This window comes from Coturnix japonica, chromosome 14 (assembly GCF_054131305.1).
Source record: "Coturnix japonica strain WE chromosome 14, WE-NBRP24, whole genome shotgun sequence".
In the NCBI taxonomy this organism is placed as follows: Eukaryota; Metazoa; Chordata; class Aves; order Galliformes; family Phasianidae; genus Coturnix; species Coturnix japonica.
This window is the reverse complement of record NC_140676.1, coordinates 3,427,690-3,446,067: the sequence shown is the minus strand read 5'-3', so window position 1 is coordinate 3,446,067 and position 18,378 is coordinate 3,427,690. Positions and strand designations below refer to the sequence as shown.

The 18,378-nt window shown below is 39.1% G+C and overlaps 1 protein-coding gene across 13 annotated transcripts in view; it reads right to left on the bottom strand.

Moving 5' to 3' along the window:
* FAM169B (Protein) overlaps positions 1-18,378 on the bottom strand; it is a 197,700-nt gene that overhangs the window by 151,057 nt on the left and 28,265 nt on the right. For 10 of the 13 annotated variants that reach the window (XM_085515333.1, XM_085515338.1, XM_032446908.2 and 7 more), the window contains 3 exons: positions 14,409-14,591; positions 12,578-12,706; positions 8,661-9,024 (listed from right to left, as the gene is read on the bottom strand). In XM_085515333.1, the coding sequence (XP_085371459.1) occupies positions 9,005-9,024; positions 12,578-12,706; positions 14,409-14,591 (332 nt within the window). In that variant the 3' untranslated portion in view covers positions 8,661-9,004. Of the gene's footprint in view, positions 1-8,660; positions 9,025-12,577; positions 12,707-14,408; positions 14,592-18,378 lie in introns of those variants that run through there. The other 3 variants (XR_004308540.2, XR_014934288.1, XR_014934289.1) reach the window with 1 other exon arrangement.

The following is an 18,378-nucleotide window of genomic DNA, read 5'->3' as shown; positions in this document are numbered from 1 at the left end:
CTGAAGAACTACTTGAATAAGAGACAGGTGTCTCACCAGCTTACAGTCATGTTTATGCAAGGCACCAGGGTAGTGCAAGTCAGCATGGAAAACATCAGATCAGAGGAGCTCTCTTCTGGTTTACAGTCCTCAAAGACAGATGGTGAGAAGTGCTTTTTCTCTCACCAGTTTGCAGAACACCACAACCTTCTCTAAACACAAGTCGTCTCTTCATTATCTTTACTGAATACAAACTGGTCACTCTGGGTAATGTCTCAGGAGCTACTTCAGATGTGCTCACTTCTGCAACTGAAGCACTGATTTTGCTGGGATTTCACACTCACAGAACTTTCCTCTCTCAGGTGACTATCTTTACTGTCTCAGTGCTAAATTCCCACTTATGCAATCTCCAAATGAAGGCAAAAATATGAAATTTTCCAACAGATTTTCAGATATTACTAAAATTATTCCTCCCATTTCTCCAGTTCATTCTATCAGTTGCTCAGTAACCCCAGTTTGTTTCTACCTTGTTGGGTTTTTTTGTTTTGTTTTGTTTTTCACTGTCTAAAGTGCAGTCACTGTAAGCGATCAGTCGTTACAGTGTCAATGCAATATTTTAAGACCAGTTCATACATATGAGCCACACTTCTGGATGAGCAAATTCATGCCAGAATAGCCTAGATTTCTTCATAAGTAAGCAATGGCTTTTACACGTCACCTGCCTTTTTACAGCAAGCAATATAGCCTGCTATCAAATCAGGCCCCGTGAACCACTTGGTTCTCTGAGGCCACAAAAAGCATCCTGCTGCTCTCATCCCTGGGGACTTTTTGCCCCACTTCTGTCACATAGACACTTTCCTGGTATATTTTGAAGGAAAGTATGTTTCTGACCCAAAGCTACGTGCACTTTCAGTGTTCCTTCCAAATCACAAGGAATCGCACTGCTGAAGCCAGAGACTTCCCTCTGATAGCGAGTATTCAGGACAGAAGCTAAAATCTTACAGAAATCCTTTTGTATATTAACTGCCCTCCAAAGCACCTAATCTTGAGATATCAATCAGCAAAAGCCAATTGAGATGCTGCTGACAGGTCATCCCACAGTCCTATTCACTGTGCCAACATCTGCCTCATGCTGGAAAGATTTCAGTTCTTATGAATTCTTTGTCAATGTGAGCAAAGTTCTTATTAGGCCAGTGAAGCATGCATTCCCTAATGCATGTACCATGATGCACTGTGTGTTGAGAAAGGGCAAAGGTAGCTTAAGTCAGAGGGAAGAGGGCAGATGACCCACACTCACCGAGTGATCTTAAAGCCTCTACAGTTCTACAGGTGTTCATTACAGATCTCACTTCCCAAAACAGTAGAGCTTCCATATGCTCAACAATACCAAGCAAACCTTGGCAACTCAACCCTTTCCACTCAGATTCCTCCCTGAACATCTAATTTCAGCACTGTTCTGCCTCAGAACAGCGAGCAGCAAAGCACACTGATTCCTGATGCTGAGCAGCTTCACACCAGTGCTGTACTCCACCCCATAGTATATCGTATTTAAGCGGAGCTGGAATGTAGCATTCAGCATTCTTGGTCTGTGAATTGGTCAGAATCCTTCAGGACAAAGAGTATCACATATTTTACCCACACCTATTTCACACAACCGCCTAATTCTTTTTCACTAGTTTTCAATTTTTGCAAGACACTGTTATTTTATGGAGAGCTGAAAAATACCCATAAGTAAGTCAGAGGCAAATAATAATACCCATTCAGCGCACCACTAGAAACCCTACAAAGATTTTTTTCTTTCCATAAGACCCAGCAATATCCTGCATGAGAGGAAGCCTGCTGCCATCATCTCAGAGGTACAATCTTTTTTTTCATCCTACCTGCTGCAAAAAATTCTTCATCACCTCCCCATAAACACTGTTTCTGTTTTACTCTGCTGTGCCGCTTAGGGAAACACACTGCTGGGCGCAGGATCTTCCTGGTATCTATTTTACGCCTCTGGGAGTTTTCCAGCAGCCAGCAATAATATGAAAGATCACCACGGACTGTGATGTGACCAATTACAGCAGACAGCAGTTATTTATAGAAAAGTCAGCAGCAGTGAAGCTTTAACACCAGCCAGTGCACCCCTCTGCTTCCCATCACCTAGTGTGTGTGCTGGCATCCTGCAGCTTCCTGAACAGCAAGGATTTTTAAAGCAATTACCTTGCTACCTCACAAAACTGTGTAGATGCATGGCACATGCCCACAGGACAATGAAGGCATAGCACTTTACATGCATGTGATCCTTAAGATGCCACTACATATTTAATTTTCATAAATCGTTGACCCCAGATGTCACTTTCATTCCGAAATCCTTGTCCGCCTACTCAGCAGCACAGCACATTAGGGCTCAGCACAGTCAATGTGCATAAGACCCTGTAACACACACCATCCTGATTCCTAGCTGTTTGGAAAGTGTCTCTTATTCCCTCCACACCTTGCTATAAGGTCCATCCAAATACTAAAGCACAAAGGAGGACACGCTAGCTGGGTTTCATTCTGAATTACCCTTATCACAATGTAAACCAGAGTAGTTGATACAGTTTTCATTCTGTTGCTGCAATCAGAGATGGAAAAATCACCCAAAAAAGCTAGAAAAATCAGAGCAATCAAGTGGGTGAGGCTACTTACTGGCGACATATTCTGCCTCAATGAATCCCTGCTATAAAACAAACATGATGGTCCTTAACACATAATTGCCCGTTCTCTGAGCTGACAAAGGGAAGTTTGGGTGCTCAAGTACCTGACATGAGTAACTGTAGGAATATGGATTCAAGATGTAATTTTTAATTATTTTTCTTCGTGAATTTTTCATACGCTGTAAGTGCAAAACTGCTCATGGAAACTGAGGGAAAAAGTTCACGGCCTCTTCCTGAGGTGAGCATTTTACAGCTGAGCACAATGCAGAATGAAATGCAATACTGCCATCTACTGCCTAGACTCAATAACATCGCCTCTCCATCTGTCACATTCAGCTGAAGATGAGATCAATGTTTCAGGACACAGAATCTTTTAATCATAACAAAAATGTGATCTTGACTGATCCGAGGTCGCATTACATTAATACGGTCTTTGCAGCTTTTTTAATAATACAATTAACAATTTCTGCCATACCATTAAAAGAATTAGAGACCAAAAAGCTTAAGGGGTATTGACCTATTCAGTTTCAGTTTTTAAAATAACCTCAAAGCAACACAGACTTCTTTTCTTCCCACTACCAGAACCACCTTTGAAATCCCAGATACATAATTCTTAGCTGTGTTTTCTATTTGTTTTCATGGATATTATACTTTTAGTAAAGACTTGGTTAGCTGCTTTTATCTTGTGAACCAATAGGTCAGGTTAGAACAGCTTATGCTACACGAAGAAGAAAAACCACCACCATTAATTAGCAAGTTTGATACCACAGTTTGATGCAGAAAGAGCCTTACCTCCACTATGATGATTCACACAGTTCACTACCAGCCCATTCTCAAAGCCAACATTCTCATTCTCTGAACCTATCATCTCCCTAAAGTGCATCTGTGCCTCTGACTTGGAAAGCTTTAAGGGAATTAAAGAAAGCCTATAGTACATCCTGGCTAACTTTTGCTTGCACTAAGTTCACTCTTCAGCACCCAAAGTCACAAATTCAAATGGCATTCCTCAACAAGTGGTGCTGTCAGTTGGTTACTAAGCTTAGTGTGAACATCCCTGGGTTCAAACTGCTCTTTAGTGGCAGTGTGGAATGTTGTCTCCCATGAATAATCCACCACCAGAACGCAGTGGGGTTCAAATTACATGTCTGATACACACTGATATGGTTATATAAGGAAAATTAGCATCAGAAAGTAGCAACACAAAGTCTCACCCTTCATGAGTTTCACAAAGACTTTAGCCAAAATGGCACTCTACCATATGCCTTTATATCGGCTGGAATCTGTTCTGAGTTCAGTGGGCTTTTTTCTTCTAATGCATTATATACAAAAATTTAGTCTGTCTGTTTTTAAAGAAAGAGAATCCTGGGTGAGTTGTTTTGAGTCGATTGCAGTTACTGGCAGGGTTTTGTAATGAAAAATAGACATGTCTGAAGCTCCACACCTACTCCTGGGCAGGATACAAAAGAAGAAAAGCAGAACTGCGCATGTGTATGAAAAATTGCAGACGAAAACAGGGGACCATGTAAAATCTATAACAACAATAAAGAACACAGCTCAGCTCATGTCATCACCATATGAGCTTATTGTCCTGGGCAAGGGTTCAACAATGGATTTGGCAAAGATGACTCTTTCTGATCAGCATTACATCAATCCACAGCTACAAATATACTGAATAATCTAGCATCAAAGCTGTCAGGGTTGTATTACCCTGCACTTCTGGGTTCTGAGCAGCAGAGTACTGCCTGCCTCCTGGATTTTTAACAACAGTGGCTTTTTCACTTGGCTAAGACAGGCAAGAATGTTTGTCCTGACCTTGCTAAGTTGAGAGGTGAATCATCACAGTATGTCTTAGCTCCCCTTCAGATCCCATCGCTGAAATGGCAGGGGACAGGGAATCACCTCTGTCCTTGCAATTATGCTGCATCAAAGAGACTGGTTGATCTGAGAGAATGTCACTGCAAGGCTGTGACCAGGCAAAAATAAAAATACAGAAGTAAAATCAGGCACTTCTACTGGTTCTAACTGATGTCAGCTCAGACTTTGGTAGAAACTAGCCTTCCTGTTCCCCTTCGGACTACACTCTAAGCTAAGGCCTGTAAGTCAGAAGCCAGGCAAGGACAGAGCACAGCATGGTACATCTGTCTGTTGGAAGCCAAAGGCTCTCTGAAGCTCAGTCTCAGATACCTCAGCAAGTAGAAAGACATAAGGTTCCTCCCTCCCACCCCCAGCATGGCAGAGCAACATGCTTTGAGATCTATTTGACAACTCACAAGGATATTACCTATGGAAGTTCTAATGTCTTTGATGCCTTAACTGTTCAGGCAGGACATGCTAAATATCATCTCGCAGAAACTTCTGAAGTCTACAGGGAGCAAAACCCCTTCTTGACCTTTTCTCTTGCTATTTTGCTGGTTTTGTTCTGTGCTTCTCAGAGGTGTTCCATTCCAAATGCACAAAAGAGGTCAAACTAGCAGAGGTGGCTTGTGCCAAAGGCTTTGGCTTCTACCAAGAGACACTTAAAAAGAAAGACATTTGTGCTAGTGACATAGAGCAAAGAGGGACAATACGTCTTTTACTCCAATTGATTTACCCACCAACCTTCTACGCAAACAAGGATAAAAGCAGCATTCGAGTCCACATTACAGCAGATGGGCTCTGCATGCAGCACGAGAGAAATAGCTTTAAAAAAAATATTGAGCCAGCCCCAAGATCTGGAGGGGATGGGAGAATCAGACGGCTTTTTTATATTGCGCAGCTTGAAGATGTCACTTACCTAAAATGCATCTTAGTTAAGATAGTTATCAAAAGGGGACCTGCCAAGCAGCGAGCAACTTAGAAAACTAGTAAGTTAAACTAACCCTTTTAGGAACTGTATTTCTAGGAGGGAATTACTGGTTCTAGATAGAAAGACAGAAGGTATGTTGCACATCTGTATCTCTTAAAAGCAGCATGCAACTAATGCCATTAAGCCAGGGCCACACTGTTTACCAGAGCACAAATAGCTCCCAAAGTGTTTCTCCACTCACGGTCACTGACCTTTAACACACCAAAGCACAGAGAGGCTGAGCTATTAATTTACAAATCAGATACTGTTGAATGAATACCGACATCCCCAAATGTATTCATGATGGTGAATTCAACCTCTGATCTCCTCCATGAGAACTAAAAAAAAGTTCAACTTCATGTAAGTGTCAAGTGGCTGGGAGGAAAGAATCCTTCCAGATGGGGGTTATTGATCTTGCAAAAATGAAGTCTCCATTTTAAATTAAAACCAAAAACGCTGTTTCAAAACACCATCACCATCACTGAAGTAAATAAATAAAATCCTTCAAAGCACAAAAATTCAATAAAGCAAGGATAAAGTCTAAGGCAAATAGAGAAGATTAAACAGAGACTTTAACATCAAATCAGATAGCAAGAAGAAACAAATTGAAAAGGAAACTAATTACAAACTTCTCATTTTGTCTTCTGTGTACCTAAAATTTTATTGCATACTTATCCGTGGCAATAAATACATCAAGAAAGACCTAAGTTAGTACTAAACAACAAGCTCTATCTGGGTATGTATCTAGATCTCTATATATTCTTTGTTTATGCAGTTGAGTGACAAGTTTGACAAAAGAGAAATTCTGTTTGGACATGTTAATATCATCTTTTTCTGCAACATCCTTGATATGCTAATGGAAAAAAGGACAGAGTTAGGTTATGAAGTTCAGACTGTTCTGCACACCCATTCCTTCTTCATCTACAAGGCACAAAAATGTGATTTAAACAACCCTAAATGATTTCAATTCCAATTCCTAAATAAGAAATGAAATTAATCTGCTTTTTCTTCTTTCTTAATATGTTCTTCTCTCCTTTGGAAGAATCACAGAAAACAGTAGGAAAGGAAGAAACTTAGCCTTTAGGGCAAGTAGAGAACATCTTTACTTTTCTAATGCTGAGAACATTCTCAGCATATTATGTGGCAGGTAAAAGCAAAGAAAGTACTTAGTAGTACACTGAAGCAAGGTGTGTATTAGAATGACAGGGGTCAAAAGCAGAACATGAAATGCCTAAATTATGAAACAACAAAAATAGAACTATCCATGACATGGCACAGTCCTACCCAGGCTTCCCGATGAGACATGAGCATGAATGGACACAAGCTGTGCTCAGTTTGGTGCTACTTTGTGACTTCACATTGGCTTCTATATAACTATTCTAAATAACTATTTGAAAACCACTGCCTCTAGGCCTACTCCGGACAATCTCCATAGATGCAATGAGACTGAGCAGCAAACACAAAATGGGCTTTACTGCACCCCAATCCTCCTTTCTCTTAGCAAGTAACCTTTCTCTGGAAAAGTCAAGCCAACCAACGATGTGTTTAAATCTTGGGCACTGTCTCAAACACCTAAGACATGACAACATTAAGCTATCTAACAGTGCCATCTCGTGGCAACATTAAGATGATGCTAGATCAACTCAACATTCCAGTAATACAGTGCAGCCATTGTGCCCATTAAAGACAAAACATTGAAACAAATCTCTCTTAATTTCACCGCATCACATGAGTTTCACAGTGCATGTTCACCATTAAGAATGCCACAATGATTTACAACCGTATGTCTCAGCAGTCAGGAAATGCTAGCATCCCTGTGCATCCCTCCCATGCACAAACACTTACCTTCTTGTCTCCTAAGCAAAAATGCCATCATGTCAAGACAACTCTGAGAGAGTACATTCAGAAATAATTGAAATACAATATTTTGAAAATCTAAATCCAATAATTGCAATGCTCTTTCAAAACTCTGCCAACTTTCACAGTACGCTGAAATCATTCCACAATTGAATAAACAGATTTCAATAAAAGAATTTTCACTGGGAGAAAAAGATATTTGTGCTTTCTCTATTACATTCTCTTATGACAGTGAAGATACTACACCTGTTTTTGCTTCAGACTCTCTTAGGTCCTTTGGACTGTCAAGATCAAAGCTTCTAAATGAATAAGATACATTAAAGCACAAATATCAACTAAAATTTATAAATAAATATTTAGAGTAATTGTTCCATAAGCACATATTTATGAAAGAATGAAGAGCAAGCTTGTATTCTTCAGCAGCCCATCAACCTGAAAATGAAGTTGGTCCTAACTGTATTCTCCTATTCTCTTTGAGACAGAAGAACCATAGGAACATGACTAAGGCTGGTACTGGATTTGTTTCTGGAAAGAAATAGCTACCACTACTTCTAAGACACCTATTTAAGAATTTCAGGCTGCTAAATCTCTTCAGGATCCTCAAGACGCTAGTGCTGTTCACCACTGGGCTCATCTCTTCGTAAAGAATTCCCCTCAAGACTAAAGATCTGATTCTTAAGAATTCACTTTCGATTATTAATACCATGTTCAAGCATTGAACATCAAGAAAATTCTCACAAGAAAGAATTTAATTCAGAATCAGTTTTCAGTGAACAAGATTCCTTCATCAAGCCATCAAGTAATCTGGTGAAATCTGTTACACTTCTATGTTAATTAAATAAAATAGAAAAGATCCTACCTGAAATAAAACATGCAATATGTAATATACACAAAATGCTATATTCTAAAATCACTCATAGAATGATCACAGTGTCTGAATCTGTAGCTCACCCTCTTCTGTGTACCAAACTTTTTCTGCATTAATGGAGTTTGTATAACCTCCTGTCCACCATAGGGTTTAAGGCAGATTTTTCTGCCAGAAAAGTTCAAATGAAAGAAATTGAAACATCAATTGTTCACTTTCAAAGGAAGGTTACAGCTGTCATTCTGATACCAATGTGTGTTGTGGTATCACTCTTCCATAATGCAGGATGTGGTTTCCATAGAAATATCTTCTTACATCAGTATCTACGAGCCCTCCAATTATTCCCTTTTGGTCATCTCATGTAATCCATTAAAATCTTTCCTGAGCAGGGAAATAACTGGGCTCAATCACTCGGTAAGAAAAAAAAAAAAAAAAAAAAAAAAAGGAAAAGACAATCAGTGGTAGAAGGGCTTTATTAAAACAAGACACAGAACATGTTCCTTTACCTGAAAAAATCTCTCTGGTGTTACAAATTATGAACATTCAATTACATTTTTTTTTAAACTAGACTGAGATTTTGCTGTATTTTGAGAGTGCAGTTATGGTATAATTCTGAATCATTTGATGGCCTTGACTCCAGCATCCCGAGGTCCTGCTTCTCCTCTGGATCCTTTGCATTGTTGATTATTGCTTTTACCTTGCTCTGTGTCCTGCTGCTCAGACCCCTATGAGTTTAGAGTCCTTACTGCTTGCCATCTTCTTTATTTTCCTGTGACACCTCCTGCCTCTTTCTCAACATCAAGAATGAATTCCATGCCCTGAAATTAGAACCAAGAACATCAGATTATACAAAATCAACATAAGCATTGACTTGCCTGTGTCACTCAACATCCCCAAAAACATGCAAGGCCAAAAAACTTTGCTGCATTGTTTACAATCAACAACTCCTTTCCTGTTGCTCTGCCTACATTTCCAGAAGCATCAGCATTAAGAAAACTGGAAGTATATGAAGCCTTTATCTGACTGGGTGGGCCCTAGAGCCATGACCACAACATACAATGTGAGAGTCAACACCACAGGGGTCAGCACTGCTATGGCTCCCCCAGGAGCAGCAGATTTTCATATAAATTTTTACTTCAAAAACACATTAAAAAAAAAGCTGTTTGGGTGCTTCCCCTTACCTTGCTTTTGTTAATTAAACGAAACAGGGCAGATGATGACAGTACTACAAAAACCAATTTAATCTGCTTGATGAAGAAACAGCTATCTCTGCTTTCTAACAGCTTCCTGACTAGCACTTCAATATTTAAAGCCCCACACTTGAAAAAGTTCCCAAACCAATCACAATCACGACACAACTTGCAGACAACAGCCAAGTGGCACTAAGCAGATCTAATTTTGATTATTACTTGAAGAGAAAGAAAGACCAGACAATGCTGAACTGCAGAAAGTTTACTACCAAGACCAAGTGAATGTAGACGCTATGTTACAAGGTAGCACTTAAACCTTAAAAATCTTATTTTTAGGTCCTTACGGTGAACAGCTGTACTAAAAACCAAGTGACCCTGGGTCTACCTTAGCCTGAAAGTTCTGCTGAATTAATAATCTCTAAAGCCCATAAAATCCACAATTTTCTTCTCAAAAAATGCAGATATTCTGAACAACTCAGAGAAAAGATTATAAGCACCCATTTGAAATACGTTAAATTAGTGCTTGGAGTGTTTATTTTTTGCATTAGTTTCACATTTGCATGTTTTACGTGTATTCATAAACTATTTTAAAACAGCTGAAGTCACTACCTTGTAGATTCTGCAACTAGGACTCAAACAATCATGTTAAAGGATTTCTGTTTCTCCTGTCGGCCGCAGAAAAATGTCACCATGTTTCCATCGCTGGGGGTATTTCCTGTAAGTAAACCTCTCCATTCTTCAGACAATAAGAATTAACTCAATGTGAATGATTGCAGCTACGAGTGATGACATGCTAAGGAGGCTGAGTTTCATAGATGTATGTATACATGGATATTTTATGCATCTATGCACAATCAAACTGAAGTATCACGGTGCTGCAGTTTATCTGTATTGCCACTAGATGCAGCCACACAGCCTTGCAAAATTAAGAACTCTAACCTCAAGGCTGCAGAAATATTTTTGGAATACCCAGGATTGTAAAATTCTCACAACAGCTTTAACAGTGTTCATTCCTGAGACTTGGAAAATACAACGTAATACAAACATTTTTTTTCTTTTTTTCTTTTTTTTTTTTTTAAATATTTTTTGTTCCAAAACATTGAAAAGCATCTCCAGCGTTGACAGGAATCTAAGAAATCGCAGCAGAAGAAGACTGGTCTACTTTTGTGATTGTTGCCATAGATCCAGATTGTAGCTGACAATGTTGATTTACATTGTGCTTTTCTTTCTACACAACAGAACAAATAGGAATGAAGCACCCCATTCCCAAGTGACTATACATTCAACTGAAAGTGCCCACATGCAACAACAGGTAAGATCGTAACTCCAGTGGTTTCCATACTATGCTACATCATACTCCTCTTCTTTGACCCTATACCACAGCTCTAGAAACACAAATTTCTCCTTGTATTTATGGCAAGCAGTATGACAGGTCCTCCTCAAAAGCACATTTCCTCCACTCAGAGAATGTTTCTGCTTTTCTACTATCTGCTACCAGACAGCATGAAGCCCTGAAAAATTCGCATTTCCTCACCAAAACTACATAGGCCTAACCCCGTGTTTAGGACAAGGCACATACAGGGACATCATCCCCAAATTTTATCAGGTATTATCTATTCTGTGCTCTCAATCGGTAATCTCCTGGGCGCGTAATTCACACATTACAAATACACAAGGAGATCCTATAGGTAAACAGAAATAATACCTCTATTACACAATGTTTTAAAATACTATTTTTAATAGAGAGTTGATTTTCCACTGAAGACAGATAAAGCAAAGCCTGTTCAGCACATTCTGTGTAAAGAAAAGTGCTGCCTGGTGAGCTGTGCACCAGAGTAGAGAATATAATTTAAAAAGCAGATTTTTATTATGTATTTAAGAACTAACTTCAGTGGCTTTTGCTCTCCTCTGCTAGAAACAACACACCAGAGCTCACAATCTACTTATCAGACAGACCCCCACCCATCCCTACTACCCCAGCTCCCTACCTGCCGTTACTGGTTTATAGTTTCCCTTTTCTTTCTTTTTGTAGACAGAAATGCACAGTTTCTATCCCCAAGGCAGATCCCAGGCCTCACATGTATTTCTAACTGACAGCCACTCCAGTGGAATTATATTTACCTGTGTTTCAAGTTGTTTCTCTTTGTTTATTTTTGTTGAAGATGGCAAAAAGAAGAATGAAAAAAGAAATTACCCTCTCCTCTAGGATCTGATCTCTTTTTGATGATCTGATCATAGTTCTCTTCAATTGCCATTAATAAACTGAACTGAGCAAGACGGATAAAAGGAAAAATGAACACCAGATTTGCTGTCTTAAAGCATGAGGAACATAAATATAATGGCTTCAGAGAAACTCAGCCTAGGGCAAAATTCTGGCCTGATTCTCCTGTGGGGTTCTGCAGGCAAGATGAAACACAATGTTTTAGCTAAAGGTCCCCAAGCCAGACAAAGAAGGACTGATGTGGAAAGGGGTGGGAGCAATTTGCTCTGTAGCACTCCTTGCTCTGCACTTTCAGAAAAAGACAATGTGTGCCCTTCTTTTGCAATCTAATGCTGATCACAGCTTGTGTGCAGGCAGCAGAGGGGCCTGTCTGGATCCCCAGGCCAGCTGAACAGATTGCATCAACAAGATCCCCATATGAACTGTCAAAAGGGTTTCCACTCTGTTGCTGTCTTTTATGAAGTAGGCAGAAAATGCTCCCAGCAAGAGGGATTTACCCCGTAGGAAACAACTTTAAATCTTCCAAAAGCCATAATGAAAATGTTTGTGCTTCCATCCAAGAATGATACTGGCAACAAATTGAAAGTAATTAAACACTGCCCCCTGGCCATATACATTTATCCTCTGTAATAATTTCAAAGATGCAAACCCCTCTCCATAACCCAGACACTGTGCTGTGCAACAACTGTTACTTTGGGCTAACTTCTAACCTGCTCTAAGTGCACTGCAATGAGAGTTACAGACACTTCATGCTAAGACTGATTTGTTCAATCTCTCTCAGATTCTGTGTAGTTCAATTTCATTACCTCATGCTTTCTAAGAAACATCCCGTTTACTGGGAAAGACCAGTGAACTGGAATGCATGCTCAGTGGTTTCACTACCTTTTATCACTACCTAACCTTTGATTTTAATTCGTATCTTTATACAACTAATGTGTCCACATTCAGACTTTAACTTACTTCCTGAAAGGGATGATTCCATCAGAATTTTTAACCAGATATTCACTCGCTGGCTCCAGTCTCCTGGTGCTTCCACCTCCCACAGTCGCTTCTGCTCCTCAGGGTAAGTCTGCAAGTACTTCAGGCAAACTGAACAGGAAAAATCAAAAGGTAAAAAAGCATGAATGAGTGAAAAGTACAATGGAAGGGGGAGTGTATTTTATCCTGGAAATTCTCTGAGACCTACTTCCATTAGTTCCTTTTCTTCTCTCTTCTCATCTTCCTTTTTCTTGCAGGTGGTGCTTTCAGAGAAAAGCAATGCGGAATGGCCCAGACAAAAACTGCTGCATTCTGTCTATCTGCTTCAGTTTAGATTACTTCCTCATGAGCACAGAAATTTTGCAAAGACTTCTGCAGGGCCTGCATCACAAAATTACCTCCAGAAACACGGCAGGTTTTAAATTAAAAGTAATGTGTGTTTTTTTGCCCTCAGTACTCTGAAATGAAAGTTGCTTCAGTACCTTCCAGCTTTAGCAGATATGAATGATTCTTTATTTTCTATTTATAGCCAAAATTTCATATCAGATTGTTTCTGCATCAGTACCACTTTCCATTCCACTGCTACGTTCTGCTGCTGTTTATTTATTTCTTTGGACTGGGAAAACAGAAAATATGAAGGACTAACAGAGGAACAAAACAGTTACATATGTCAGATGTGTGACTGTCTTTAGAAACTGTATTTCCATGGATTCCTACTACCGTCTGTACAATGAGAGATCAATATAATTTGGATATACAATCAATTTTAGGCGTGCTTCGCTTATTTAACTGAAAGTATCTGAAGTATCAGACCGTGATGCAAGTGAAAGAAAAAAAGTCAACTCCAATGTAAGCAATATATATTCAACATCTGACTTACAGTACCAGTATTTTCATAGAGACCTCCCCCAAAAAACAATTAGAACCATTGATGCCTGCCATAGGAAAAACTGATTTTACTGGGCAAAGAGAAAGAATGTTATAAACACTATTCCTTCCTGAATTTACAAATATCAGTTCATTATGAACTCCTGGTGTACATTAGCTGTGCATTCCGACACATTCTGACTATAGATACAGTAAAAATTCTGTTGACATTCATTAGGATATGGATGCAAAGTCATAAATTGATAGAAAAGCCCTCCTAAAAATGACAGCAAAGACTCGATACCATACAGTGAGACTGACTTTTTTTTTTAGAAAAATACTCCTCTAAAGAAGGAAGTTCTTACCAATAATGTTATCAGAGATATGTCCTGAAAATTTTACTAGTGAAACCAGAAATCCAACCTGAACATCAAGAAATAAAACTACTTATTGATCTTGTAGAAGTGGCAAGTGTTTAAAGATCACCAATAACGACAAAAGTACCAATAAGACTGGACACATGAGAAGAACCCAAGTGTGTAGTTTGTTGCATGTAATTTTTTTACTTTTTCCTTAAAAAATACAGCACCTACAGGAGCATTAAATTCATAGTGTAGGCTTGACAACTTCTTGCAATTCTCTCCCATGTAAACAGAGCTGATAAGTCACCATCCAGGGCACTGACATAGTTCTATTTCTCATAGACAGCAAGATAAGGATGCAAAATGTCAAAGAGGAAGCACGCATTGTAATTGTTTTACATAAATATTGTCCTACCTTTCCCCAGAAAGTTCTAAATATCTCAAGAAAGTTAACTATGATAAAAACAGTTCAGTTCAGACAAGTGCACTGAACACTTACAGTTAAGAAAATCCTACCGTGACCATATTGAAATTTATACATTATACATGACCCTTACCTAACGTTTCCACATCAAACAATTTACCTTGATACATGGCAGCAGAAATAGGGCAGCTGATCCCCAAGGCATCCTCAGTCTTGAAAGACTGACAGAAATCACGCAGCATTTTCATCCCTAGGCCACCTCTTCGATACTTTCTCTGGACAAATATAGTATCCAAAACTGGCAGCATGTAACATTGACTGGTAGAACCATCACACAGACTCCCTGAAAGAAGATGGTAAAAAAAAAATACATACATATTAATTTAAAAACAAAATTGACTAATAAGTAACTAACTGCAGTGTGATTCTAACCATAAATACTGCCTTGATACCTCTACATCAAGACTTTTAATACAATCCACTTTCTCTTTATCACAACCCCAGAGCAAAATTAAGTAAAAGTTTACTTTTTAGACGGCATTGAGTAGCTTTTGCTGCTATTTGTGAAGCCTCACTTTGATTACACTTCTTCCAGGATACTAATTCAGCAAAGCACACATGAATATATTTAATTCTAGACTCAGATTGGTCAAGGCCGTAGCTCTCCATTTTAGCAGTAACCCACATCACACACATTCTCAGCCATATAGCAAGAATACATAACTACATAACCAATCCATTCACATTCAGGCCTGGTCCACCCCTGCTTAATCAAAGTGTGCACTTAACTTCAAACACATTTTCAAGCACATTGTTGGTTTGTGGTGGTGTTTGTAACCTTGTAACATATGATGGGTAGTTGTTCTTTTTTCATGAGCCAAGAAATTGAATATATCCCCAGTTCTGTTGTTAGCTGAGAGCCCAACAGAGATGTTGTAGTCCATCAGTACTGCACCATACAGTGTAAAAACGGGACAAACTTCTCATGAATCAATAGCTTTAAGAAATCCTGCATGTTGCAAGTGACTTTATAAGCTTCTTATTAACGCATACAGTCCATTTCCTATAAATCCTTATGAGAATGCTCTGGTGGCAAGTCCAGCAGTTGAGTGATTTGTGTTTGTGCTCCTAATTTTGTTGAGAAGACAACAAAAATTTGTAATGTCTAAAGGCACTGTAAATAAAGAAACCACGAAAGCATTCCTCACCTTCTCCCTGGAAAACAGAAGAGTTGTAGCCTACAGACATTTGAAATAAAATAAACAAAAACCTTTGAAATGAAGGTCATGTTAATTCTAGTTCCAATCCAACAGCAAAGAGGTTATCATAAGCTAACAGCGGCCCAGAGGAGACCACTGGGGTCTGATTCACTTTGTTTAAAGGTTTGTTTCATTGCTGAAACACACATACTAAGTCCTGAGGTGAGGGAAGAGACAGGGAAAACATGGGCACTGGCAATGGGAATGAAAGCATTTATACAGCCTGCCCTTTGAAAGCCTTTGATCTGCTGGGTTAGGTCACAAACGCCAAATGACCAACTTATGAGACAGCAAAATCATAAACAGATCTTACAAGGGCAGGAAAGCAGACAGCCATTAGCATTCCCAAAGAGCCACAAACCAGGAGAAAAAAAAAACAAAACAAGGTTGTGCATACTGAATGTTTCCCTGCTGAACAAGTTGACTTGGCACACACGTGTTTGGACAGGCTTTCTGCAGCCTGAGTGACTACAGAAAGGGTGGGGAGCATTTCTGCTGAACAGAATGTAAGGGTCATTCCGCTGTGTGAATTTATATGTGAGAATGTGTGTGCGACTCCAATAAAATTAAATGAATTCATGTCTTGACTGGTATGTAGTCATTTAATTTTTATTACAACCAGAACCTTCAATCTACCTTAGAAATGCATGTTAAAATATTATTGCTAGAAAACACAGGGAGAGAAAAACAACTGTCCAACAAGATCCCAGCTAATTGCCTGTCAGGTTAGCTTCAATTCTGATAACTTTTTTCCTACAAGAAATGTATGCAACTTGTGAAAAATTAGTATTTTTTTTTATTTCTAGAGATAACCAGCTTTGAGGTTTTGGCTCATGTAGCTGCTTTCAAAAACAATCTGATAATTTATCATCATTTTTGACATATTCTGGTGTTACCCGTTAAAGTGTTTGATACTGCTCTTCAACAAACAGCCCCCAAGTTCCATGGCAGTGTGCTTACAGCCATTTTCCAATGCAGCTGACTTGACAGCATAAAAGAGTTTTGTTACCCTCAATCCTTAAACAGACTCGGACACTCCTGGCAGGCTCAGAGAACCCTCGGACTCCCTCACTGATATATTTGCACAGTCTTCTACATTCCGCTGACTGTTGCACACTAATGTGAAGGTGGCAAAAATCCATTTTCAGCAATTAATAATCTTCTATACATAAAAATAAAAGGTTTTCAGAGAATTGCATAGCCACTTTGCACAAAAAGTAGCATCAATAACAGCAGTCATTAATCCTACACCATCACCAAAAAATCCCACAGTATTTCAGAGGTTTTCACACAGATTTAGAGGATGTCAAGAAAAAAAAATCTGAAAGGAATACCTGGAAAAAGTATAGAACAAATGTAAAAACTGAAGTATCTATATGAAAGCTTTCTGCAAAGCCACCATTTGCAAAGTAAGACCCAAGGACAGGAAACTGATTTCCTGTCGTACCTTTAAGTAGCTGCATTCAGTGAGGTCTAACTCATCAGCTGTCTAATATGGAAGCTGCTGACATAGATAAAATTGAAGACATTTATCTTGGCACGTGACAAAGTGTCTTATCAGCCTCATTAGTGGCTTAGTACATCTCATCAATCTTTAGTACACCCAGTGGTAAATGCTGCGTGCCTGTCATTGGATAGGAATAGGCACATACCAGAGAGGTTAGGGTGATGATCTGTGTAGTCATGAATAAATTTTGTTTTAATAAAGGTGTCTAATGCTCAGGAAAACCGATAGCCTTGAAGAATGAGTCTTCTGTTTATCTACACAACAGGTGCAGGACAACCAGTGTCAGCAGTTGCCAAACTGTCTCAAGACACTGACTTAAAGTCACTGCATCCCTGAGCAATGCGAGTGCTCAAAACCATCCATCCATTTTTAGCTACACTACCAAAACAGATCCAGTTAAGGATGTTCAAAAGATGGATGGATATGTTGAACTGAGACGAAATCACAAAGTTCACTTTGTACAATATTGTCAAGCTGGTTAACTGGAATCGATGATCTCCACTGAAAATTTAGCTCGCACAATGGCACACTAGATCTGTAGCAAAGATAGAAGAGACTCTCTCCTCCTTGGTCATCACTTCTATGATTCACATAGAAAATCCATGTCTGAGATAGCTATGCTCCATGGATTTGTTCTGGCTTATTTGTCTCCACCGAAGCATGTTTTTTGCCACACTTTAGATATTGGAAAATCCACAGATGAAAAATACAGTTGAACGCAACATCAGCATGACACTCTCAATTACATACTGGATAAAATAATACCGTAGAGAATGGCCAGGGAACTGCACAGCACGGGAATAAGGGGAATCAGAATCATTTAGTGGGTACAGAAGAAAATCATTTCTTTCCAGGCCCAGAAGCTGTAAAAGAGGTTCAGAGCAATGTAACTTCTAGTCCAGAAAGCTGCTCTTGCTGAATGTTCAAAGCAGAATAGTAAGAGGGGAACAATAAAACAAAATAAAATGAAAAAGTTGCAAAAAAAACCCCAATCTAGAACAACTGTGTGATATATGGTTTCAAAGAGAAGATACTTAGTTTGTTTCCAGAATAATCAATCCAAGGCTCTTCCATAAAGCAGAGAGAATAGGATCAGCCAGAGCATGGCAGATGTGAAATTGAAATCACAGAGCTTCAGAAAGCAGAATTATTCTCCAAATATACACAGAAAATAGAAAAGGGGGTAAAAAACACTCGTTTCAAGCTTCCCAAAAAGGCTTTGGCAAAACACTGCAGTATTTTTTGACACAGGCCAAAAACTTACAAACACAGCTACCCAGAGAAAAAGAGCACTGGCAACAAAAGACAGATGCCGACAAAGCTGGACTCGAAGGACTTGTATTTTACATGGACATGGTTTAAAA